The sequence below is a fragment of the Erythrolamprus reginae genome, chromosome 6, assembly GCF_031021105.1.
Source record: "Erythrolamprus reginae isolate rEryReg1 chromosome 6, rEryReg1.hap1, whole genome shotgun sequence".
NCBI classification, from domain to species: Eukaryota; Metazoa; Chordata; class Lepidosauria; order Squamata; family Dipsadidae; genus Erythrolamprus; species Erythrolamprus reginae.
The window spans coordinates 78,510,160-78,537,086 of NC_091955.1; the positions used below are offsets into that span (position 1 = coordinate 78,510,160).

Genomic DNA, 26,927 nt, shown 5'->3' on the forward strand with positions numbered 1-26,927 from the left:
CTGGGATTGCCTGATCCATTGGTGGAAATGGTGATGTGTGTGCCGTGCCCCGCCAGGTCCTTCCCACACCCCCTCGTGCAGAAATTTGCTTGTGTGCATGCGTGGAAGCAAATACATTGTCAAAAATCAGCAATTTTTGGTGATTTTCAGCCTTTCTTTCCTTCTGTGCATGCGTGGAAGCAAAGAAATCTGCGAAAATATCAGAAATCTTGCACATGCCAACGTCCTTGCATGAGATTTTGACAATTTTCACCGATTTCTTTGCTTCCGTGCATGTACGCATCCGCACCAGCCTCTGGGACCAATCCGGTAAGGAAAGGTAAGTGTGGCCCTTCACTGATGCCATCAATGGGACAATGAGCCGTACAATAATATTAGATTATTGACTGTTCCTCTGTAAGGTACGCAGTACCGGTAGCAAAATTTTGATTTTTTTTAAATTTTTTCTCCCTTCTGGACTCTGGGTATCTTTTTCCTATCGCAGTAAATGAGGTTAAATGTGTATAATTTTAGAAGAGCTGTGCATTCGTGTGTGTACATACACTTTATGTAGTGGATAATAAGGGGTGGGCTACTGCCTGGAGGGTGGGGGGGAACACAGTCGGGTAGCGAAAATGGAGCTCCACCCCAGAGCATTCAATCTACACTGAAAGATGTTGAAACAAAATGCATTAGCCACACCCACAGTGTGGTAGTAAAAATTTTGGTAGCCCATCACTGTCTGTACTTGAATAGAAACAGGTACGATTGTTGTTTGAGAGACTAGTATATTTGTCTATATAATAGACCAATATGAGCCAAAGTGAAAAGCCTCCTCTATGAAATATTCATGATGCTATAGAGGTAGTTAGAAACTGCCCATGGAGAACTTGCACCACAATAAAAAATGGCTTTTGGCCCAGTCATTTTATAAATTTAAAGCCACTGAAGCTGACTGTAGATCTTTAGGTCAGTGGTTCAAATCTCATCACCGGCTCAAGGTTGAGTCAGCCTTCCATCCTTCCGAGGTGGGTAAAAGGAGGACCCGGATTCTGGGGGCAATAGGCTGGCTCTGTTAAGAAGTGCTATTACTGACATGTTGTAAGCCACCCAGAGTCTAAGGAGAAGGGCGGCATAAAAATCAAATGAATAAATAAATATGTAAATAAGTAAGTAAGTAAGTAAGTAAGTAAGTAAGTAAGTAAGTAAGTAAGTAAGTAAGTACATACATACATACATACATACATACATACATACATACATACTATCTGGACTAGGAGACAATATTGCCTGGAGTGAGAGACATCATACGTATGTATGTAAGTAAGTAAGTAAGTAAGTAAGTAAGTAAGTAAGTAAGTAAGTAAATACATACATACATACATACATACATACTTACATACCGTATTTTTCGCTCTATAAGACGCACCTGCTGATAAGACGCACCTAGATTTTAGAGGAGGAAAATAGAAAAAAAATATTTTGAGCCAAAAAGGGGAGAGGAAGAGAGGAAGGAGTGAAAGAAGGAAGTGAGGGAGGAAAGAAGGGAGGAAGGAAAAGGAAAGCAAGAAATGGAGGGAGGAAAGGAAGGAAGGAAGGAAAGAAAGAAAGAAAGAAATGGGGAAGGGACAGGAACAGAGGAAGGAAGCAAGGAAACTTATGAAAGGGGAGAGTAAGAGAGGAAGGACTGAAGGGAGGGAGGGAGGGAAGAAGGTAGGAAGGAGAAAGAAAAGAAGAAATAGAGGAAGGGAAGGTAAAAGAGAGAAAGAAAAAGAGCAAGAAAGAAAGCAAGAAAGAGAGAAAGAAAGAAAATGAAAGAGAAATAAAAATAGAGAGGGGGAATGAAAGAAATGGAAGGAGGGAAGGAAGGAGAGAAAGCAAGAGAAAGAAAGAAAGCAAGAGAAAGAAAAAAGAATGAAAGAGCAAGAGAGCAAGAGAGAAAAAGAAAGAAAGAAAGAAAGGCAACTTCAAAGAAAGGCTCACTGAGAATCTCTCACTCTCTCTCTTTCTATCCCTCTTTCTTTCTTTCTCTTCCTTTCTCTCTCTCCTCTTCCTTTATCTCCTCTCTCTCCCTCCCTCTCTCTTTCTCTCCCCCCTCTCCCCCTTTCCCTCTCTCTTTCTCTCTCTCTCTCTCTTGCTATCTCTTCCCCCTCTCCCTCTCTCTCCCCCCTCTCCCCCCTTTCCCTCTCTCTTTCTCTCCCTCTCTTGCTATCTCTCCCCCCTCTCCCACTCTCTTTCTCCCTCTCCCTCTCTTTCTCTCTCTCCCCCTCTCTCTTTCTCTCTCTCTCCCCCTCTTTCTCTCTCTTCTTCTCACTTTCTCTCTCTTGTTTTCTTTCTGTCTGGGCAGATGGCTGTGCTGACCGGAGAAGCGAGCGATCCGGGAGTCTGGGACTGTGTGGCTTTGCGCCATGAAGAGGAAACGGCTCCGGCAGCAGGAAAAAGTCAGCCGTTTTCTCTTCATGGCGCAAAGCCACACAGTCCTGGACTCCCGGATTGCTCGCCCAAGGCAGGAGGCGGCGGAGGAGGAGAGGGGGCGGATCGTGCCCCAAGGCAGAAGGCGGCGGCGGAGGAGAGGGGGCGGATCGCGCCCCAAGGCAGAAGGCAGCGACGTTGGAGAGGGGGCAGATTGCGCCCCAAGGCAGGAGGAGGCAGCGGAGGAGAGGAGGCAGATCGCGCCCCAAGGCAGGAGGTGGCAGAGGAGGAGAGGAGGCAGATTGGGCGGGCAATAGGGCAGCGTGGAGAAGCCAGGGGCGCATTTGGCCGGAGGCACCGTGGGGAGGCAGGGGCGGCCGCGGCTCCCTTTACTCCTACTGCCAAACCTCCCCGCCCCCGCCCACCTCCCCGCGGGCTGGCAGGGGGATGGGGAGCCCATGGAAAAGGGCGCGCACGGGTGTATTTGGGGGTGCGCACAGCTTACAGGGAACGGTGGGCCAGGCAGCAGCTAGCCAGCCAGCCGGCGGGATGGCGCTTCCGAGTTCGCAGCCTCCCCCCCCCTTCCCTGCCTGCATCTTCGCTCCATAAGACGGGGCTGATTTTTCATCCTACTTTGGGAGGAAAAAAACTGCGTCTTATGGAGCGAAAAAATACGGTACATACTATCTGGACTAGGAGACAATATTGCCTGGAGTGAGAGACATCATAATATTCTAGATATAATTGATTTGCCTCCTTAGTGGTGAGGAGAACCTATTCAGTACGGTGAGGTGAATCAGAAATGCACTCTAAAGGATTTGCTTCAGCCGAAATCCAAGGTGGCAAATTCTCAGGTACATAGAAACATAGAAGAGTGACGGCAGATAAAGACCTCATGATCTATCTAGTTTGCCCTTACGTCCCAAGAAAAATGCAGCCAAGTTGAAGTTGAAAAATAAAGGACAGGGAGTAGGGCTTTTAACAACTTAGACTGAAGCTTTGGAAGTAGGAGAACAACAACAACAAGCCTACAATTTTATTGCTGCAGAAATTTAATTACTACTGTGGTGATTTAAAGTACAGTGATGTGACCAACACAAATTACAAAATTCATATTGTTTGTCCACTGATGTCATTATGGATTGCACTGCACGCTGACCAGTCGTATAAAATAATGTTGTTTTTCTGGGAATTTTAGATTGCTTACATTCCAGTTAATACAGCTTAGTGAAAGTCCAATTTAAAAAAAAACAAGATATGAAATCGTCATAAATCAAATTTAAACAGCAATGTTGAATAGTTAGAAAAAAATCAGCTGAAAATGCAAACCAGCCAAGACTAATAGGTATATAGCAGAAAAATCTAAAAAAAAATCCTAATGAAATTTATTGAATTTAATTTAGCCCTTAACCACAGATGTACTTTTTCGGCTGCACTACTATAGATATGAGGTCATAACGACCACTCTAGCTACTGGCGGTGGTTCAGGTAATTGCACTACTATATTGTGACTAGTGGTTCTGGATCTATTGCTTCCAAAAGGTGCAGAAGACCATTTGAATTTGTTCTTGCCATATAAATTATTCCACGATGTAGATTGTACCTGGTCATAAAAACATAGAAGATTGACGGCAGAAAAACACCTCATGGTCCATCTAGTCTGCCCTTATTCTATTTCCTGTATTTTATCTTAGGATGGATATATGTTTATCCCAGGCATGTTTAAATTCAGTTACTGTGGATTTACCAGCCATGTCTGCTGGAAGTTTGTTCCAAGCATCTATTACTCTTTCAGTAAAATAATATTTTCTCATGTTGAATCTGATCTTTCCCCCAACTAACTTCAGATTGTGTCCCCTTGTTCTTGTGTTCACTTTCCTATTAAAAACACTTCCCTCCTAAACTTTATTTAACCCTTTAACATATTTAAATGTTTCAATCATGTTCCCCTTTTCCCTTCTGTCCTCCAGACCAGTGATTTTCAATCTTTTTTGAGCCGCGGCACATTTTTTACATTTATGAAACCCTGGGGCAAATTGAGCGGGGGTGGGTGGGGGGCTAAAAAAAGTTTGGACAAAAACATTCTCTCTCTCTCTTCCTCCCCTTTGCTCTATTTCTTTCTCCTTCCCTCTTTCTCTCCCTTCCTTCCTCTCTCTCTCTCTCTCTCCATCCCTCTTTCTTTCTCTTCCTTCCTCTCTTTTTTGCTCTCTTTCTCCCTCCCTACGTCCCTCTATGTCTTTCTCTCTCCTTCCCTCCTTCTCTTTCTCTCTCTCTATTGCTTTCTTTCTCTCTCTTGCTCTCTCTTGCTCTCTCTTTCTTTCTCTTGTTCTCTTTCTCTCTCTCTTTCTTTCTCTCTTGTTCTCTTTCTCTCTCTTTCTTTCTCTCTCTTTCTTTCTTTCTCTCTCTCTCTTGCTTTCTTTCTCTCTCCCTTTCTCTCTCTCTTGCTTTCTTTCTCTCTTTCTCTCTCTCGCTTTCTTTCTCTCTGAGCTTCACAGCACACCTGACCATGTCTTGCAGCACACTAGTGTGCCACGGCACACTGGTTGAAAAACACTGCTCCAGACTATACATATTGAGTTCATTAAGTCTTTCCTGATAAATTTTAAGTTTAAGACCTTCCACCATTTTTGTAGCCCGTCTTTGGACCCGTTCAACTTTATCAATACAGGTAATCAATTTCATGTGGGGTTTCATCACGCGGTGACGACAGGTTCCTCATCGTCCATTACAAAATGTTTGTTGCAATCCAATTCCACTTCACTCAGATCACTCTCTGCTTCTTCATACCATGTTAGAATAATTTCGTTGAAGATGTGATCACTAAATCACACTCTATTGGCAGAAAAATATGGCCCCAACATAAAAAAAATGTTAACAAAGATCTGTGGTCAAAATGACCACAACTCAAATTCAAATGCAACTGCAGAAAACACCAACAAGCCCGATGCTGCATATACTCTTATTAGCGGGAAAACAAAAGCTATTTGCAACCAGAACAATCCCATTTCTAAAAATAGGGATATACCTAACATTTTGGAAAACTGTTATGGTCACTATGACCATGGGTCTGTGGTTATGTGCTAAATTGAAACTGAATGAAACTAAATGCTTTGTTGTACTCACAACTACCCTCAATTCCTGGCTAAAGGAGGATGTTATATTGTAGTTGGCTCAGAACAAATTTCCGCTCAGTCCAGTAGATATTTCTTCCAAATGAATTTATATACAGAACAATTTTAATTAAGAACATTGTACATCTGAATAATTTCATGAAAGGGGCTCAGACTCTGTTGCTGATGAAGTGGTACATGATTAATAAATGGTTCCTTTTTAAAAATGCTTTTTACATGCAGCTTAGTGTGTGGGGGGGAATGAAATAGGATGGCAAATGTAATCATTTTAAATTTCTATTTGTTATCTCTCTCTTACAGGAAAGCAATCTCCAGGTCTGGCCTTCAACATCTGACTCCTGTTCAAAACCTCAACCTGGGCATCAGTAATGGACCTGTGAAGGAGCCAAGAATGGCACTAGAATGGAGTGTAAGATTTTCCTGGATATATTCTTATATCACTGATGTAAATGCCACACAACTAGTGATGAGCGAACCCAACAGTGTTCGGATTTGGCACATTCGGACGAACTTTATGCAAAATTTGGCCGAACCCGAACTCGAACCCGAACGGGGAATCCCTCCCACGAAGAGATTCCGGGGGTGGAGCTTTGACGTCACCGGCAGGTTGCTAAGGACGCCAAGGTGATCAGATCCTGGATTCCATGGAATCCAGGAAGTGAACACCTTGACGTCCTTAGCAACCTGCCAGTGACGTCAAAGCTCCAAATGCTGAACACGACCCCGAACTTTGCCCAAAGTTTGAAAAAATTTCGGGTTCGGGTTCGGCATACCGAACACCGCAAAATTCGGTACAGACCCGAAATGTGCGGGTTCAGTTCGCCCATCACTACACACAACTATTATGAACCGTGCTTTGGTATTTATTGTGTACATTCTCTTGTGTTTATGGTAACTGATTCATTTTGCATTTTAATTGAGCTGGAGAACTTTTGGCCCTTCAACTGATATACCTGTAACACTCCACAGTCCTTAGACATTCTGGGAAACTGAGGGAAGATGGATAATGTAGTTCTGCAGAATTTGAAGAGCCATAGGCAAAAGCACAAAGATATTGTCATGGCCTGATGGCCGCTGACTCCTCCAGTAGCCAAATCTGATGAGGAGCAGGTGTGGGAGTCAAGATCAGCATCAAGGGAACCTGAGAGCTCTGAGGGGGATGTGGGAATGGAGCTGTCAGAGTGATGAACAGAGGCGAATCCTGGGCTGTCCGTCAGCCCTCCGATGTAGAGTCAACAGCCCCCAGGTCTGGAAGTGGCTGAGGAAGAAGAGGAGGAACAGCTGGGTCCAGTGCCTGATGCGCAGAAGGCAAAGGAACGGAGAGCAGTTGTAATCTGTTCCTAAAGTTGACTTCAGCCAATTTCTGTAGAACATCAGAGCTTCCTAGTTCTTTTTCATTTGTGCAAGCCTTTTAAACAGCATGGGTTTATGCACATTTACTTAAAAAAAGGAGCTATTGTGTTAAAAATGGGACTTATTCCTGGAAAGCATGGAAATATTAACATATTTTCTTTTCTTTAAAAGAAAGTAATGACTTATATTATTAGAATTAGCCTGATTATATTTTAACCTAGGTGTCTTTTTAAAAAATCTTGAAGCACCTTGTTAATGCTGTATTCATATAATCAATTAAATAATTTATATCAATGTAAATGTGTTAAGTAGTTAATTTATGAAAATATAGCATTAACAAGACCCCCCTCTCAAAAAAAACACCCCATGATGCTATCAATTGGTTTGAGAAGCAATCTATGTATGTATCTGTCTTTCCAGGAAAATGCAATAAATGGCGAACATCTTTGGCTGGAGACCAATGTTTCTGGGGATCTATGTTACCTGGGAGAGGAAGGCTGCCAAGTTAAATTCTCAGTGAGTGTTCTATTTTCAGGATTTCTTCAGTAAATCACTCCAGGGTACATACACATTGTGAACTCTCTCCATTGGAACATGCCTGTACCATCTGGGGGCCTTAGAGAGAGATGGTAGTGAGGGAACCTGACTGTTTCATCAGATGTCAAGGGATATGGTAACCACTTGAGGTTTTCCAGCAAAGAGGGCCAAAAGACATTCCATATAATTTTTGGCTGTATTGTTTTATTTCTATCTTAGAAATTACTGCTATAATCTTGGTGATGTTTCTGCTATTGCATGGAACACTATAAGCCACAGGTGCTGATGAAACTAGATTTCATTGAGGGCCACATCGGGGTTGTGTTTGACCTTGGAGGGGCAAGTGGGTGTGGCCAGGGTGGGTGTGGCTAGTTCAGTGTCACTTGTGTTGGGAGTGACTATGGTGGCCCGATTGCTCTGCCAGCGAAAATGGAGCTTAAGTTTCAAGTTTTATTGGATTTATATGCTGCCCCTCTCCGAAAACTCGGGGCGGCTAACAGCAATCATAGACAATATACAATAATAATCCAATACTAAAAGCAAATTAAAACCCCTTAATATAGAAAACCAAACACACATACAAACATACCATGCATACCATTGTAACGGCCTAGGGGGAGAAGAAATCTTAATTCCCCCAAGCCTGGCGGCAGAGGTGGGTTTTAAGTAGTTTACGAAAGGCAAGGAGGGTGGGGGCAATTCTAATCTCTGGGGGGAGTTGATTCCAGAGGGCCGGGGCCGCCACAGAGAAGGCTCTTCCCCTGGGTCCCGCCAAGTGACATTGTTTAGTTGACGGGACCCGGAGAAGGCCCACTCCGTGGGACCTAACTAGTCGCTGGGATTCGTGCGGCAGAAGGCGGTCCCTTAAGAGGGCTGTGAGCTGCTCTCCAGAGCTCCATTTCTGCTGGCAGATGATTGGTTAGTTGGTTGGTTGGTTGGTTGGTTGGTTGGTTGGTTGGTTGGTTTATTCATTCATTCATTCATTCATTCATTCATTCATTCATTCATTCATTCATTCATTCATTTGATTGATTGCTTGATTTGTATGCCGCCCCTCTCCATAGACTTAGGGCAGCTCACAACAGTTGCAGGAGGCATATAATAGATGAGCTCCATCTTTGCTGGCACTGCAGTGGGTCCTTCGTTTTCAGGGTGGCCACTTAGGCCAGATCTAAGCAGCCCCCAGACCAGATCTGGCCTGTAAATCTTGAGTTTGATACCTGTTTTATAATCCTGAAGGGTGGCATAGAAATCCAAACAAACAAACAAACAAACAAATAAATCAGATAACTTAAGAACTCTCAGTTGAATGCTAATTGCTGAAGGACCACATCAGGACCGCACCATAGCCTTGTTGGTTATGGTTAGATGGCAGTGGTTAGAATGCAGTACTGCAGGCTACTTCTGCTGCCTGCTGGCTGCCTGCAATTTTGCAGTTCGAATCTCATCATGCTCAAGGTTATAGTACATGCTCTTCCTTTTCAGCATTCTTTGAGGATTTTTTACTCTAGCAATTCATAGTACCATTCTCCCCCCCCCGCCCGTGTTATGATTTTATATTTTTTTAAAAATATAAAAAATGATGCAGGTAGAAGAATCAAGTACAATAAGAGACAGGTGGAGAAACAAACCTAAAATAGCAAAAACTATATCAATTGGAATCTTATGTTACTGTAAGAAATTATATAATGTTTAGTGATGGGCGAACGGAACTCGCACAATTCGGGTCCATACCGAATTTTGCAGTGTTTGGTATGCCGAACACGAACCCAATTTTTTTTGAATCTTCGGGCAAAGTTCGGGGTCGTGTTTGGCATTCAGAGCTTTGACGTCACCAGCAGGTTGATAAGGACGTCAAGGTGATCACTTCCTGGATTCCATGGAATCCAGGAAATGATCACCTTGGCGTCCTTAGCAACCTGCCAGTATACGTGACGTCAAAGCTCCGCCCCCGGAATCTCTTGCTGGGATTCCCCGTTCGGGTTCGGGTGAATTTTATGTAAAGTTCATCTGAACTTGCCGAACCCGAACACCGTTGGGTTTGCCCATCACTAATAATGTTGAATTTTGAGCTAAAATGTTTGGCCAATATGGGTCAACTTATTAAGGGAAGATTGTACAGCGTACATTAAATCAGTCATAGAAATCTAATGAGTTAGTTTGGGCCAGGCACTATCATGCCATACAACTAAATTCACAGGGCGATTGCTCTGGAGAAAAAATAGAGGGGGGGAGGAAGGGAAGGAGGGAGGGAGAGAGAAAAATTGTAGCAAAACTTTGGTATTTTTGTCTGGGAAGAAGAATAAAAACTGAGTAAGTCACCAACATCATTTTGTTATTGGCATATATTGACATATTTGCATATGTATTTTGAGTATAAAGTAATTAAGAATAGAGAATGTTTACTGTACATGCAACTTTTGGGACAAATGGACACTTCCCTTTGCTTTGTTTTTTTTTTCTGTTAATGTTTCAGAAGTCAGCTGTTCGAAGAAAATGTGCAGCCTGCAAGATTGTGGTCCATAACGCATGCATGGAGCAATTGGAAAAAGTAAGATGATGCCACCTGCTGGCCTTAATGTGGCAAAGAACAAACTTCAACAAAATCATTTGTTTCATCACCGAAGCAACATGAGATTTAGGTTAAAGTGCAACTATACTCTAGGCCCAGTTCTCTCCCCATTTACAACAGTCACCATGGCTGTAGCCTGTATTCAGTTTTACACAAAGAATTTCTGTGATAAAAGGCATGTCTTAATGATGATGATGATAATAATAATAATAATAATAATAATAATAATAATAATAATAATAATAGTAATAGTAATTTATTAGATTTTTATGTCGCCCCTCTCCGAAGACTCAATACAACAATGTCTTCTAGCTATCACAGATGGAACAGGGGAATAACGGTTCCTTAAGTTATCTGTAAAGTTACAAAACTTTTTTTTCACTATATGTAATAAATAGAGATAACGAAACAAATCTAAACAGGGTTATAGGAGAGTTGAAGGGAAGAGGGATAATTAAGATAGAACAGTTATATGAGAAGGATTGGAGGCCAAGTAGAAATCGTATAGAATGGTGGTTGGGTAAGGGAAGATGGCCACAAATAAATGCAATATGTAAATATCTGAATGAAAGGGAGAATAAAGAAGCACTATTTAGGGAGGAGATAGAGTAAGAGAAAATAATAAGAGAAAAAAGTGAGGGTACCAAGGTGCAAGCAAGTAATATATATAAGATGTTAGTGCAGTCAGACGGGGATGTGATCCAAGGATTGACTAAATGGTGGCAAAGTGAGATACAAGTAGAGGTGCAAGAGATGAAAAATATAGTGGAGAATATAAGGAAAACTAAGAATACAAGAGTTAGGGAAATGAGAAGGAAAATATTACATAAGTGGTATCGCACACCCGTTCAATTCACAATACTTTCAGCAGAATGTTAAGGGTATTTGTTGGCATGGGTGCCAAGATAAATGAGTGTTTATGCATATGTTTTGGGAATGCCAGATAGTGCAGAATTTTTGGCAAAGAGTGCAAGAGGATATTAATAGGATGTTAAGTATATGATGGATAATTACTAAGGAAATGGCAATATTAGTCAAAAGTAATACGATGGGAGAATTCAGAGAAATAAAACAAGCAGCGATAGAAAGCGCTCAGGCGGTAATAGTCTTGGGTTGGAAGGATGCGACAAATTGGACAATGCAAAATTGGTACCGATACATGGTGGATCACATTCAATTTGAGATTATGGATAATAGAATGAATTTGGTTAATGAAACTGATTTGCGACAACTGATGGGACAATGGGACAAAGTAAGACGATATATGGCGAGTAGAATCCGAGACCAAGCTACAAGAAACAAATTGGAATCACTTTATAATATGTAAATAGATACTTTGCTCTTGGGTTAAAATGGTTTATACAAGAAACACCCCCGATTTGGTGGTGGGGTATGAATGTTTGTCTGGTGGTGGGCACAATTCACAAACACTTGTTTTATGTTATGTGTATGTTTATATTTTAAAAAACCAATAAACATATTTTTTTTTAAAAAGAAACTTTTTTTTAGCAATGTGCACCCATGTGGCACGTCCCTGAGTTAACTGGCAGTAGAAGAATCCAGTACCCACCCCTGCTCCTATGACATACACTTATAGTTTGAAGTGTATCTGCTCCCATGCCATACACTTATAGTTTGAAGTGTACCTCTGTAAGCATATATATATTGTACATGGAAAGGGAGGCACCAGTGCTTCTTCCCTTAGTGTTATTCTCCACAAAATGCAATTTGAAATTACATTGAGCATTTCTATAGAGGAAGGATATTCTCTCTCGTGGACTCGGCATATGGAGGTGGTAGAGGGAATAGAGTTAGTGCATTTATTCCTTTCCACTTTTTTGTGTTCATAATATCCTCGCTTTAAAATTGCTTGGAGAGCCGAAAAGTCCATTACATTCATACAAAACTGCATTCCATTTATCACATCAAATATGGTATAACTACTGCATGTCAATATTTTTTAATGCATTTCATAAAGAAGTCATTTCACACCTACAAATATTTGTTTTCTAGCACTATGAGCACTTGAGTTCCAGCAATAGAAATGACACAATCTTGAATTGCCTAGAAATGGTTTGCAAATTACTCTGAAAATCTGCCATTTAAATGTAGTTATAAAACCAAATATGGTCTTTTGCTTACTGATTTATCTTCAATAGTTTATTTTGGCTTTTTGGTTCATTGCTTCTAATACCAAATTTGAGGAAATAATAATTTGTAATTATTACCAAATTTGTATCAAATAAAATTTGAGGAAATAATAATAATAATGCTGATTAGGGGAGCATCCCTTCCCTCCCTCTCTCCCTCCCTCATTCAATTTATAGGAAATGGCATCTCAAATTCATGACTCTGGGCAGCTAACAAGACTTAAAAACAAGATTACCTTTATTTATGCTTAGCTAGTTCTATTAGCTGCTTAGCTAGATCTAGTAGAGATTTAACCTAGAAATAAGGAGGAATTTCCTGACGGTGAGAACACTCAACCCATGAAATAAAAGCTGCCTTCAGAAGTTGTAGGAACTTCATCACTGGAGTCTTTCCAAAAGAGACTGGACTGCCACCTGTCAGAAATGGTGTAGGGTCTTCTGCTTGGGCAGGGGGCGGGGTGGGTTGGGAATAGATGATCTACAAGGTCCTTCCAATTCTGTAATTTGTGGATTGTGTAACATGGAGCCAAGTTAGTTTGGGGAATTATTGTAGTCTGGAGCAATTGGTGAGGTTTATTGTGGATTTTCTGCTTGATTGTTCTAGAGACAGTTTGATAATCATTATTATTTGGTCTCTTGGTTTGCTTTCCTCCTGTCAGATTAACTTCCGGTGCAAGCCAACTTTTCGAGAAGGCAGTTCTAGATCTCCAAGAGAGGTGAGTGGCAGGAGACAGATTGTCTCTGAACAATACATGAAGCCCACGGGTGGGTTCCGCTTCCCTTTGCTACTGGTGTACATCATGACATTTTGCTCACACGTGCTCCCTCTGCTTCTGCGCAAATTTCACTTCTGTGCATGCTCCTAGCGGAATTCAGCCTGAAACACAGCTGAGATCATCAGCTATGCTTTGGGTGAAGAAATAAAGGTGAGTATTAGCCCGGGGGCAGGCGGGCGGACTTTTTTTCAAGCTGCAGAACAGGAGAAGCCGTCAAAAAACAGAAAAAGAAACGTGAAAAAACAGCACAACGGCAAATCGGAAGTGCATTTTTTCGGAACTTCCGGTTTGTCTGTTGGGGGATTGTTTTGCCTCCAAGGCTTGAGGGAAATTTTGGTGAGCGCTGGAGCTGAAACCTGTCAAAGTCGCAGGTGCCCTCCGATTGGATCCGCATGCCACCTGTGGCATGCGTGCCATAGGTTTGCCATCATGGGTTTTTAGAGATATTACAATTGGAAGATTCCAGGTTTAAAGCTTTTCTTTTGAGCCTCATGGCAAGTTTCCACTATAAAAGATCTCTCAATGTGCTTCAGAACACCTTATTATGCATGATTATCTTTTGCCAATGTGAGGTAATTATAGGTGAGTTGATCAAGATTGTATAGAATTGGGATTGGGTTGGAATATATTTTAAATTAATTCTATTCCTTGCTTGTGTTTCCTTATTCTACAGAATTTCGTTCGACATCACTGGGTTCACAGAAGGCGGCAGGAAGGGAAATGTAAACAATGTGGAAAGGTAGAAATGATACCATCAAAATATGTAAAGAAAGGCAATTATAAGTTCTGGTCTTCTTCCTCTAGCTCAGGGGTTTAAAACTAGTGATGGGCAAACCCAACGGTGTTCGAGTTCGGCAAGTTCAGACGAACTTTGGCAAAATTTGGCCAAACCCGAACGGTTCGTGGCGCCAAAGCTCCGCCCCTGGAATCACCTCATTTTTATTTTTATGGATTTTTATTATTTATTTATTTTTATTTTTATGTAAAAGGACGCCGCAGCAGCACCGCGAGCAAAGGGAGGTCCTTTCACGTGAAAACAAAAACTTTTATTTTTACATGAAAACACCTCCCTTTGCTTGCAGCACTGCTGCAGCATCCTTTTTTGTAAAAATAAAAAAAAATTACATGAAAAGACCTCCCTTTGAAGGAGCTGGGGAATCCCTCCCATGAAGAGATTCCGGGGGCGGAGCTTTGATGTTACGTATACCGGCAGGTTGCTAAGGATGCCAAAATGATCACTTCCAGGAAGTGATCACTTTGGCGTCCTTAGCAACTTGCCGGTGTACGTGACGTCAAAGCTCCATCCCCGGAATCTCTTTGTGGGATTCCCCTGCTCCTTTTGTGCCTCCCTCCCAGCCTCCCAACCGGCTGACAGCTCCCCGGTGTTCTCCTTCCTCTGCTGCCACCGGCACCCGGCTCCTCCTCCTCTTCTCAGCAGATGACAGCCAGGTGGTGGCTTTCGCGATGTTCGCCACAAACGCCGAAGTAAAGCATGAATTTTTAAAAAAATTCGGGTTCGGGTCTGGCATGCCGAACACCACAAAATTCAGTATGGACCCGAATTGTGCGGGTTCGGTTTGCCCAACACTATTTACAACCCATGGCTCTGGAGCCGCATATGGCTCTTTTATCCTTCTCCTGCGGCTCCCTGTCACTCAAAATATGTGTGACAACTGCCAATGTGCAACACCCACCAGCAGCAATTTATTGAGCTTTTTGACCCATCTTTTTTTCCAGGGTTCAAAATGTTTTTGTTGCATGCAGAAAGAAAAAAAAATGTTTTTTTCTGTAGCAGTTCATTGATTTCACAAATGCAACACACTATATTTTATTTCATTTTATTTATTTATTTATTTATTTATTTATTTGCTTACTTACTTACTTACTTACTTACTTACTTACTTACTTACTTACTTACTTACTTACTTACTTATTTATTTATTTATGACAAGTACATATGGGTATTGATAAGAGGGAACATTAGGAGAGGGGCAGTAGGCATGTTGGTGTACTTATGCATGCCCCTTACTGAACTCTTAGGAATCTGGTTAGGTCAATAGTGGACAGTTTAAGGGCAAAGGGGTTTTTTTTTTGGGGGGGGGGTTATGCATAGCATAAAGATAAAAAATGATATATGCACTGTTATCTTCATTTTAGATGTCAAAAGGGTTTTGTGGCTCCTGGTGTTTTCTTTTCTGTGGGAATAAAGTCCAAATGGCTCTTTGAATATTTAAAGTTTCCGGCCCCTGTTCTAGAAGCATAACTGGCCTTTTAAAAGGTTTTTCTGTTCTGCTTTTTCTGTTTGTTTTCCTACTTAGATTTTAAAATTGAAGGCTTTATTGTAGATTTTAATGACTTCAGATCATTTTTGCCCTTCCTTTTCTGCATAACGAATTTTGAAGGATAGCTCTCTGGCTGCCAAATACTTACCCACCTTTGCTATATAAAAAATCAGATGACCAGCAGGTGACACCAAAATTAGAATCAATATTTTTTCCAGTGCCTCTTTACTGCTATATAGTGGCTGTTCAACTGTTTGCAACTCAGACATATTAGCCTTATCACAGTGCATAGAGACTGTTTGGCACACTCAAGAATGATATTGGTTCAAGACATGGAAATCTATGTATCGCCTTAATATCTGACAGAATCAGAGCAGTCTGATATTCAAAAACATCAAGTTCTGTGACTTTTAAAAACTGCTTCCATGTAAACTCATATTTAATGCTCTTTGTTCCTCCAGTTCTCAATTTAATGAATCTGAAAAAAAGAAGCAATTTGTCAGACCTGCAGGAAAGAATCACAGCTCTATTATCTCTGAGCAGTATCTTTTATTTTTCACATCATTCATTCCTCTCAAATCATTTTTTAAATTATTAATTTTGTAATAAACTAGGTAATTTCACCATCTTTTTCTCAGTCTTAAAAAAGCTCAAATCACCGATCCTCAACGTGTACCAATTATATAATTGCTGCAGTTTCTGAGCTACATTCACTGAATTCCCCAAAACCAAACGCTGTTAACGTGAATTAGCAGAAGATGATAAATTGTGTTAATTTATTTGTGAGCGATAACTGCTAGGAGCTATAACTGAAGGTTCAAAAGCATTAACTGTGTGCATGAAGTCCATGACTAAAAACAACAACATGCCATTACTAATTGTTGCAGGATCATTTATCAGAAATCAAAAATCAATGGAGGAGATGCTTCTAATGGTTTCAAACTTATTATAAACAGTGCAACCATGATTTTTGTATGCTCCCAGAGTTGCTCTTGGTGTGATGGGCAACGATTTAAATCTGATAAATATCCACTTTACACTAAGAACTCAGCTTCTATTTTTAGTATTCTAGTTTCTATTCCCTACTTCTTCTGATTTAATGTTGCTAATGGGATACTTTTCTTAATTTATAGAACCAAGGCAGTGGCACTGAATCAAAAATAGACTCTGCGGTTTGACAACTTCTTGTTTTTGATTCCTTGGGTGTTTGTTTCTGCCAAGGGATATGAATGGAGCTATTTGAATTAATTATAAATTTTTGTGCGTACACACACATATATTCCATTGGGTATTTTATATATAAGAATTTAGCTACATGTCCATTGTGCAATCTCACAGTATTCTTTTTATACTCACTCAGAATTACCTTGAACTATAAGATTAATGTCAAATAAATTTAATTGATAGAAGAATGAACAAACAAACAAACGAATGAATGAATGAATAAAAAATAAGATGTGTTAAAACTTTTTCTCTCCCAGTTTGTGATTCTGAGAGGCAGATAACAATCAAGCTTACCAAATAAAAACTTAGAAAGGAAGACATTTATATAAAACCAAATAAGCAAAGCAACCAACCTACAAACCCTTACACATGATTGTGGCTGGTAATAATAAGACACACTGTCATCACATCATCTCCAGGAGTTTACAATCTAGATAAAAAGGGATTAACACAAGACAAACAAACAATCAAGCAGGAAACAGTAACCTAAGCAAGGAGCTACCAAAAACAACCACCTCACCAACACTGCCCTGTATATATAAACAGGGAGCAAACATCAAACTCACTAGCCATGATTATGTTACTTTGTCTATAAACAAACAACCAAGCTCAGAAAGTATTAAGGCCTCCACAGTTCAAATCTCAGCTACATGCTGTATATTATCTTCTATTGGAGTTACTGTGTATCTCATTTCTATCCAGAAAGTTGATGGATTGATCTACATCAGTTTGAGGCTCTGGTTAATAAAATATAACCCCTCCTCTGTATTGAATATAGACTATTTAGGTATTCTTTATTCATTAACAGTAAGCTGTTATTTCAAAAGTTTTGATAGACCTTAAGGCTTGTGGACTTCAACTCCTAGAATGCTATGCTATGCTGGCTGGAGAATTCTGGAAGTTGAAGTCCACAAGTCTTAATGTTGCCAAATTTAAGCAGAGCTTTTTGAGATGAGTTTGGAAAGTAAAGATATCTAAGCTTCAACTTGGGCTACTGTTGTATGTCATCAGAGATATGTGTTAGCCTCAATTATATTTGACAAAAAATATGAGAAATGTTAATTGGTAATGCAACAAATCCTTGTTGTTTCAGGGATTTCAACAAAAATTCTCCTTTCATAGTAAAGAGATTGTGGCTATCAGCTGTTCATGGTGCAAGCAAGCGGTAAGTAATTTTCTCAAAGTGTCGCTGCAAATTTTAGCCCATGGGTAGAGTCCATTATACTTTTTATTCCTCATTTCCTTCCTCTTACAGAAATAGAGAAAACTAATGGAAAGAAAAAGACCTAGTCTGCCCATTAGTCTACCCTTTGAGTCTTCTAATTTTTTAAAATTGCCAGATAATGGACATTTGTTTATCCCAAACTCAGTTACTGATGATTGACCCATTACTCCTGCTGGAAGTTGGTTCCAAGCTTTCTTTGTAGCAATACTTTCTAATATTGCCTTTGTATTTTCCTCTTGTCAGTTTGAGGTTATGCCCCATGTTCTTGATTTTTGCTTGATATTGAAAATAATTGCCTACTAGATCTTTATTCGCACCCTTAATATAGTTGAAGGTTTCAGTCACATTCCCCACTTTCCCTTCTATCCTCGCCCAGTAATGGTGAACCTTTTTTCCCTCGGGTGCCGAAAGAGCGTGCATGCATGCTATCATACATGCACGAGTGCCCACACCCATAATTCAATACATGGGGTGGACAAAAACAGCTCCCCCCACCCTCCACTCCGAGGCCCTCTGGAGGCCAAAAAAAGCCTGTTTCCCAACTCCTGCTGGGTCCAGTAGGCTCATGTTTCACTCTCCCCAAGGCTTCCCGGGAGCTTGGGGAAGGTAAACCCCCCCTCTCCCATCCCCCTGGAAGCCAAAAACTCCCTCCCAGAGCCTCTGTGTGAGCCAAAAACTCCTTCCCAGAGCCTCTGTGTGAGCCAAAAATTCCCTCCCAGAGCCTCTGTGTGAGCCAAAAATCAACTGGCCAGCACACACATGCACATTGGAGTTGAGCTAGGGCAACGGCTCATGTGCCAGCAGATATGGCTCTGCATGCCACCTGTGGCACTTGTGCTTGAACTCTTTTTTAGTTGATTAAGTCACATTATTTGAATAGCCACAAAAAGGACAAATGATAGACAGCATTATTTGTTGAGGAACACAGTAACATTTTAAGGTTTTGTACTGAACCCACAAAGTTCATTATGATAACAGATTAGGCAACTATCTCAATTTTCTTTAATTGCTATAAAAGTTCAGTTCTCGATAATGATTAAAACAATTGAAGTGTTTATGGGTAAAAACATACTAATTAATTATTTCCTATTTTAAAAGTAATTAAGGATTGTACTAAGGTACTAAAGAAGGAAGGACAATAAAAAAACTATTCAATAAATAGTGCATAAACCTACTACCCCCAGTGCATCTACCCATGTCCCCGTGGGGGCAGCAGCCCATTACTGCTTCTAAATCATGTAATCCAACTGTCCCCCCTGCCACCCAAGCACCGTTTCTGATAAATGGCAGTCCAATCTCTTCTTGAAAGCCTCCATCAATGAAGCTCCACAACTTTCGAAGGGAACTTCTGTTTCTTTGGTTGATCGTTCTCACTGTAAGAAAATGTCTCCTTATTGCTAGTTTGAATCTCTCCTTAATCAGTTTCCATTCATGATTCCTTGTCTGGCGTTCGGATGCCTTGGAAAATAGCTTGACCCCCTCAACTCTGTGACAGCTCCTCAAGTATTGGAACACTGCTATTATGTCTCCCCTGGTCCTTCTCTTCACTAGACTAGCCAATGTCCAGTTCCCTTAATCGTTCTTAATATGTTTTAGTCTCTGGTGCCCTAATCATCCTAGTTGCTCTAGGACAGTGATGGCAAACCTTTTTTTCCTTCCGTTATCGTGCATGCATGAATGCCCACACCCATAATTCAATGCCTGGAGAGTGCAAAAACAGCTTCCCCTGCCTTCTGGAGGTCGGAAATGGCCTGTTTCCCAAGTTCTAGTGGGCCCAGTAGGCTCATGTTTTGCTCACCCCAGGCTCCAAATGCCCTCTCCCAGCCCTACTGAGGCTCTCTGGAAGCCAAAAATGTCCTCCCAGAGCCTCTGTGCGAGTCAAAAATCAGCTGCTGGCACCCACATGCACATTGGAGCTGAGCTAGGGCAATGACTTGCATGCCAGCAAATATATCTCCGCTGTCTGTTCTGAGGCTCCCCAGATGTCAGCATCAGCCAATATCAGATTGTGTGATTCCATTAAAGCCTTGTCTGCTGGGTCATAGGCGGTAAGGTGTCACTATTAGGAACCATCCTGGAGACCTTGTCACACATTTTTGTCAAGGCCTTATGCATCCTGGTCTCTGATCTTTTAGCTGCCTTAGTAGCTTGGGCTATGACTCCTTGGCCTTAAGGGCTCGTTTCCTTGAATGAGCAAAGGAGTGTCCCACATTGGTTGGACCTGGGGACTGTGAGTCCTTTTGAGTATTTAAGCTAGGACTCTCTGACTCATGGGTGGTAGGATTAGAGTCAGACATGTTTCCAGAGAAAAGGCCCAGACCAGGGAATTGGTAGTGAGGTAAACAAAATGGCCGCCGCAAGGCAGAAACCCCCAACTAACAGTCAGAAACAAAATGGTGGGAGGCCTAGTTTGGCTCAGAGCTGTCAGGCCTTAGAAAATCAATTAGCAACCGCCAAACATAAAATAAAAATAATCGGCGCTTTATTAATCACTCGCTCCCCTGAAGTTGTCAGTATAGCAATTTCGGCTAGCCGCTCCTGGGTCTAAAATGCTGCAAAGCAAGAGAAAAGGAAGACTGGAATATGTCTTTTTCTGAATGCTGATGTCTTTGTCTTCTCACCTTTGCCCTTCTCCATACTCTTCATTTCAAGAGACTTCTGCTTTTCTTCCCCTCTAGTTTCACAATAAAGTCACCTGCTTCCTGCTGCAGCACATTGAGGAGCCTTGTTCCCTAGGAGCTCATGCTGCTGTTATTGTTCCCCCCACCTGGATCATTAAGGTGAAGAAGCCTCAGGTAACAGCATGCTTCTGCCTGTTCCGACAGTGTGAATTGGTTCACTTGGCTGAAGACTGCTGGTATTCCTGTGGGGAAAAACATGATATCCTGCCTTTGGCTACCATCAGTTAATACCCCTAATTGCTACAAGACATTATCTTCTCTTTCCAGATACTTTTTTTTCTAAAATGTTGTTTTATGTAAGTGTCTTAAACCTGGGAGAATAAAATATTAGACCTCAGGGATTGTGACCAAAAAACAACAATTTCTTTCTTCCAGGGAGTAGCATAAATATACATGCAACAGGATTGTTAAATGATCATCTCAAGAATCTGGAGAAATTTTTTCCAGTTGAGATCTCAAGCAGAAGCAGGCATGATCATATCCCACAGGAAACATGGTTGAAGTCAAATGAACAGGCTTTTCAGACACTGCAGTTTGGAAAGTGGCCATGGTTCATGAAAAGCTAGTTCTGATTTTCCAAGTGACCCTTGGTCTTGGGTCCAGGTAACCCTTTAATGAGATAGTTGCTCAACTCCAGTTTGTTCCTCTATATGTCTCTTGATTCAGTCTGTGGTCTTCTGGATTGAACATTATTTTTCTCTAAGCTGGAGAAGGGATTTCTCAGAAAATATTGTGCAGAAGTCACATTCTCATCTACTGCCTTGGAACTTGGGATTTTTTTTTTACCAGTGTTTCCAATTAATATGCTTGCAACCTATAGAGCAGTTGTTATTATTATTTTTACTACTAGGATTGCTGTTTTTTGAGTTTGAGCAGGTATTTTAAACTAAGTTATTTTAGGAAAAAAATATATAGTGCAGCAAAACAACAGCCGTTCATAATTTTTGACAGATTATTTCATCAAATAGACCTTTGGGCTAACATATCTACTTCTGTTTTAAACCTCTATTGGTATATAATGAAAACAGTATTCAAAGTTGATTTTAGGGGAAGTTTTTGTTTTCTTTTTAAAAAGGCCTTTGCTCCATAGAGATATTTGGAAATCACAACGTCTTCCACTGGAATTGCTGTACTGTGATATTTCCCTCCCCTTTCCCCAGCAAATGATAGTTTGGTGATTTGAAATATTTTGAGTTCTCTGTGTTATGAAGAGATGGAATATATGGAGTGGAGAGAAGTGTTCATGTGTTCAGAGATATTATGAAAGAGAATGTTATGTGGATTCCAGACTTTCTATTAAATGCATGGATGAATGTGGGAAATTGAGCCCTGAGGTATAGTTGGATAACTCCTTCAGAAGGCGGACGCAAATAAGCTCTTCACTGGAATATATAATTTTTGGATTTCGGATCTGCAAGAAAATCCAAAATAAAAGCAACAACAACAACAACAACAAAAACAACAACAACAAACAAACATAGAGTAACCCAAGGAAGAATAATAGAGTAACCCAAGGAAGAATAATAATTTCTTTGTGCTTGAAGTGGAATTATTGGGATGGATTATTTGAAATGTTATTTATTTATTATGACCATTGAAAGTTTTATTAGAAGGGGATTTTGGCTTCACAGTGCTGTTATAAAAAAAGTCCTGTGCTGAAATGGGCTTTTGGTTGCTCAGAAATTCTCTTCCCTTGCAAAAGAAGCATTGATTTTAAAAAAACCTTATTTTAGGGACACATGAACATACCTCATGTGGTTGAGCTTATTTTATACCTGGAGATGGCAGAAGGTGCTAAAGCTGTGGTTATTTTTGTAACACATCTCTCCATGATTTTGAAACCTGCCTGGCTGCCCACACAACTGAAAGCCTCATGGGAAGTCTTCTCGCATGCTGCCTTCCTTTGTGTTTTAATAGAAACATGGGAAGCCAAAAAGTCTGCCTCATCTTGAGGAGCAGATTCTAAAAAAGAAGACCAGCACTTGGTCACCTTCTAACTCAGTGGTTCTCAACCTGGGGGTCTGGACCTCTTTGGGGGTCGAATGATCGTTTCACAGGGTTGGCCATGGGAAAGACAAATTTCTCGTGGTGTTAGGAACTAAAGCTTCTATTCTGGCACCTTGGAACATATTTTTACAATCTGACCAATCAGGTGTTTACAGTGGGGGTGTCCCTCTGACCTTTCCTGCCAATCAGCTTAAAGCTCTGTTGGAAAAATTGGTGCTAGACTTATGGTTGGGGGTCACCAAAACATGAGGAATTGTATTAAGGGTTCACAGCATTAGAAAGGTTGAGAACCACTGTTCTAACCGAAGAAAGTCCTCCCCTCACACACACACCCCGGTATGGAACATGTGGGCTAATAGACAGAAGTGGTTATGTATGCCAGAGGGATTCATTTTATGATTAAAAGTGGAAACATGACTCTTTATAGATAACAAGGCTGTATTTATCATAAGATGTAAAAGAATAACTTTAACAATGTTCCTCTGCCACACAGCTTTCATAGAATTATAATGTTGAAGGTGGACATTTAGGTATTGTCTAATCCCTATACAGTGCAGAAATATAATTAAAACATTCCCAGGAGATGGTTATTAAGCAAGTGCTTGAAAAAACCCAGTGAAGCGAATCCTGCATTACTTCTACGGATAATTGAATCCACTGTCAAATTACTTGTGCTTTCTGGATGGTTTTTGTAACATTCACTTGGAATCTGCCTTCCTACAAATTACATCCATTATTCCATGTCATTCACTCTGAAGACAGGCCTTGACCCTCCTTTCAAAAAATTGATGTGGGACATCATATCCCCTCTCAGTCATTGTTTTTTAAGGCTAAAGATACCCAGTTCCTTTAATCTTTCCTCGTAAGACTGAAATTTTCATTTTCTTTGAATCCTTCAAGTATTTCAAATATTTCCAAAAACAAACTTTTGAGTTATCTATCTATTGGGATAGTTTGCATTGTTCTTTTGTGGTATATACAGAAGCACGTTTCCTTAATTTTCATTATAGTTTCAAGGAATTTCAACATGGAGAAAATGGCTTTGTGATATTGCAGCATTATCCAAGATAAACACACAGCTTGCATTCTGGAATGTTCAGCATTGAGTGATACACAATAAAATGACAATACAGAGGAGAGAAGGGACAGGAAGGAGAAAGGATGTGCTCACATATACACCAAACAGATCTCAGATAATTAATGACTAAAGTACCCTTATTTTTTTAGTTATTACTTTAAAAACTAGGGACAAATAAAGTTAAATGCTGGGTGTAATCCAGCCAGCTCAACATTTGGAGAAAGTCTCTAGGAAGATTTAAGTGACCAACAATGAGGTTCTCTTTGAAGTTGTTCATACTTATTTACAGCGAAGGGCTACCAAAATTTTTACTACCACACTGTGGGCGTGGCTTATGCAGGGCGCCCTGCATTTTCTTTCAACATTGTTCAGTGCAAATTGGGTGCTCTGGGGTGGAGCTCCATTTTTGCTACCCCACTGCGTCCCCGTCCCCCCATCTGGGCAGTAGCCCACCCCTGCTTATATAGGATATCTTACAGGTCATGAATTTGTTAGATAATTCTTGCATAGAAACACACTTCCAACAGCCATTGCCGACATTATAAATCAGCAAATATGGATTATCTGACTGAGTTTTTGAACAGGAACTCATTGTTTCTTAAGCCAATCTATTTGATGCATGCTTTTTTTCCCTTTCAAAATACAAGTACAGAGTTCATTGCTATACTCTTTTACTGTGCAGGTGATGCTTATTTAACAACCATTTGGTTAGTGACCATTCAAATTTGCATCAACTGAGTGAGTGATAGTTAAGAACAGCTCTTAAGGTTCTGATCAATGCTGTCCTTACACCGACACTGGATGCTTAGCAACATGCAGATTTCTGACTATTGCAGAGTCCTGTGATCGCATGATCACGATTTGTGATTCTCCAGGTCCCGTCAGCCAAGCAGTGTCGCCTGGCGGGGCCTAGGGGAAGGGCCTTCTCTGTGGCAGTTTCAGTACTTTGGAACCAATTCCCCCCTGGAGATTTGCACCCACTCTTCTGGACTTTTGAAAGGTCTTAAAAACACACCTTTGCCAGCAGGCCTGGGGCTGTTGAGCGCCAACATTATATTCCAGCTGATAGTATGATTGAGACTGGAATGAGTTAGGATGAATGAGTTTAAATGTTTGGGATTTCAAGATTTGGGTTTTATGGTTGGGGTTTATATTTTGTATTGATTTTACCTTGTAAGCCACCCTGAGTCCCCTAGAAAAGGGCAGCCTAGAAATTAGATAAATAAATAAATAAATAAATAAATAAATAAATAAATAAATAAATAAATAAATAAATAAATAAAATAACTAAGGATATTGCAAAATCTCCATTCCCACCCCACTCTGGGTCCAGCCAGAGTTGGTATTTGCTGGTTTTCTGAACTACTCAAAATTTCCGCTATTGGTTCTCAGAACCTGTCAGAACCTTGTGAATTTCACCCCTGGTCTCATTCCAATTATTGTTGTTAACCGAGGACCATCTGTAGATTAAAATCAATAGTCGGTGAATCAGCTCTAAGAATGTTTAGCATTATCTCTATCAACTAATCACACATCAACTAATATGAGACAGGAGGACATACCTAACCTACTAATAATTAATTAACCTACTGGTTTGTTTGTTTATCTGTCTGTCTGTGTGTCTGCCTACCTACCTTCCTACCTACCTACCTACCTACCTACCTACCTACCTACCTATCTATCTATCTATCTATCTATCTATCTATCTATCTATCTATCTATCTATCTATCTATCTATTAGATTTCTATGCTGTCCTTCTGAGATTCAGAGCGGCCCAAAGTAAACAAATACATAACATATAAGAAATCTAATTTTAAATACTCTGAAAACCTCAATACTAAAAACACATAGAAATCTAACTTAATTTATATTCTAATACCCCCTATATATTTAAAAAACCCAATCCTTCACATTCATCCTATCATCAATCATAGGCTGGAGTAAACTTCAGTGACCCCAGGCCTGTCAGCAAAAGTGTGTTCTCAAGGCCTTACGGAAGACTAGGAGGGTGGGGGTGGTACTAATCTCCGGGGGGAGTTGATTCCAAAGGGCCGGGGCCACCACAGAGAAGGGTCTTCCTCTAGGCCCTGCCAGACAGCATTGCCTGGCTGGTGGGACCTGGAGAAGGCCAACTCTGTGGGACCTAACCAGCTGCTGGGATACACAAGGCAGAAGACGGTCCCATAGGTAATCTGGTCCATTGGTTTAAATAGAAGACGTAAGAGAAAAGGTCCCCCCCGCCAGAGCATAGTTGGCTTTATCTTGTTCTTCTTAACCTTTTTATATAGATGGTCTCCACACCAGGAGACGAGCCTGATTGGGCGGGAGACTGGAGCCCCGGAAGGAAAACGGGCGTCTCCTACCCGAAATGGGAGGGTTGGCAGGTACAGCATGTGCTCTTATGTGAGTCTATGGGAGCATTGAGTTTTCTTCCTCCTCGCAGCATTGGAAGTCTCCAGTTCTGAAAGTACCAGTCTGGTCTTAGTGTGTGGCTTTCTCCATAACAGTGGTGTGAAAATGTAAAGCATGAGACGCATGTCCTTTCAACTCATGCATGCGTACCCAGGTGGTGTATCATCCTCCACAGGTACTGTCGCCAAGGTGTTTCTTATAGGGAGACCTTCTGTTTGGCGTTGTTGTTTTTAAATTCTCCTTCTCCTTCTCTTCTTTAAAAACAAAACGAACAGAATTCACTGAAAAATTCGACCAGGCGGAAGAAAAGGACCTCTTTTAAAAGGAAAGTCAGTAAAAGAGGAAATGAGGTAGGTCTTTCAAACAATTTATTATGATTATTGATTCGGGGAAAATAATTATAACAAAACAGCTGATCCAATCCCTTTCTGTTCTGTTAGACATATCCCATTCTATCCTAGAAGCATAGAGTGTAATGCTAAATGTAATGTGCTTGGTGATTATTGATTGATTAATTAATTAATTGAGGGAATTAATGACTAATTAATCATTATTAATTAGGGGGAATATACTCCTAACAAAACAGCTGATACAATTCCTTTCCATTCTATTAGACATATCTCATTCTATCATAGAAGCATACTATATTTATGCTAAATATAACGTGTATAAGTATTTAGACTTATATACTGCTTCATAGTGCTTTTACAGCCCTCTCTAAGTGGTTACAGAATCAGCATATTGCTCCCCAAAATCTGGGTTTTTTACCCACCTCGGAAGGATGGAAAGCTGAATCAACCTTGAGCCGGTGGTGAGATTTGAACTGCTGAACTACAGCTAGCAGTTAGCTGAAGTGGCCTGCAGTGCTACACTCTAACCACTGCCTGGCTCTAATGACTAATTAACCATTATTAATAATTTATTAATAGGCGGACTATACTCCTAACACAACAGCTGATCCAATCCAATCCCTTTCAGTTCTATTAGACATATCCCATTCTATTCTAGAAGCATTTTATACTTATGCTAAATATAACATGTATTTAGAGAATAGTACTGTAATTCTTTCTTCTCCTTTCCCCAAGTCCCATCCCATATTTCCTGCTT

The 26,927-nt window shown here is 40.7% G+C and overlaps 1 protein-coding gene across 1 annotated transcript in view; it reads left to right on the forward strand.

Annotated features, from left to right (window-relative positions):
* The first annotated feature begins 5,772 nt into the window (after positions 1-5,772).
* DGKI (diacylglycerol kinase iota) overlaps positions 5,773-26,927 on the forward strand; it is a 167,065-nt gene continuing 145,910 nt past the window's right edge. Inside the window, exons 1-8 of the mRNA XM_070754972.1 lie at positions 5,773-5,931; positions 7,296-7,391; positions 9,889-9,963; positions 12,794-12,850; positions 13,584-13,649; positions 17,510-17,581; positions 20,320-20,436; positions 26,096-26,170. Coding sequence (XP_070611073.1) covers positions 5,773-5,931; positions 7,296-7,391; positions 9,889-9,963; positions 12,794-12,850; positions 13,584-13,649; positions 17,510-17,581; positions 20,320-20,436; positions 26,096-26,170 — 717 coding nt within the window. The remainder of the gene's footprint in view (positions 5,932-7,295; positions 7,392-9,888; positions 9,964-12,793; positions 12,851-13,583; positions 13,650-17,509; positions 17,582-20,319; positions 20,437-26,095; positions 26,171-26,927) is intronic.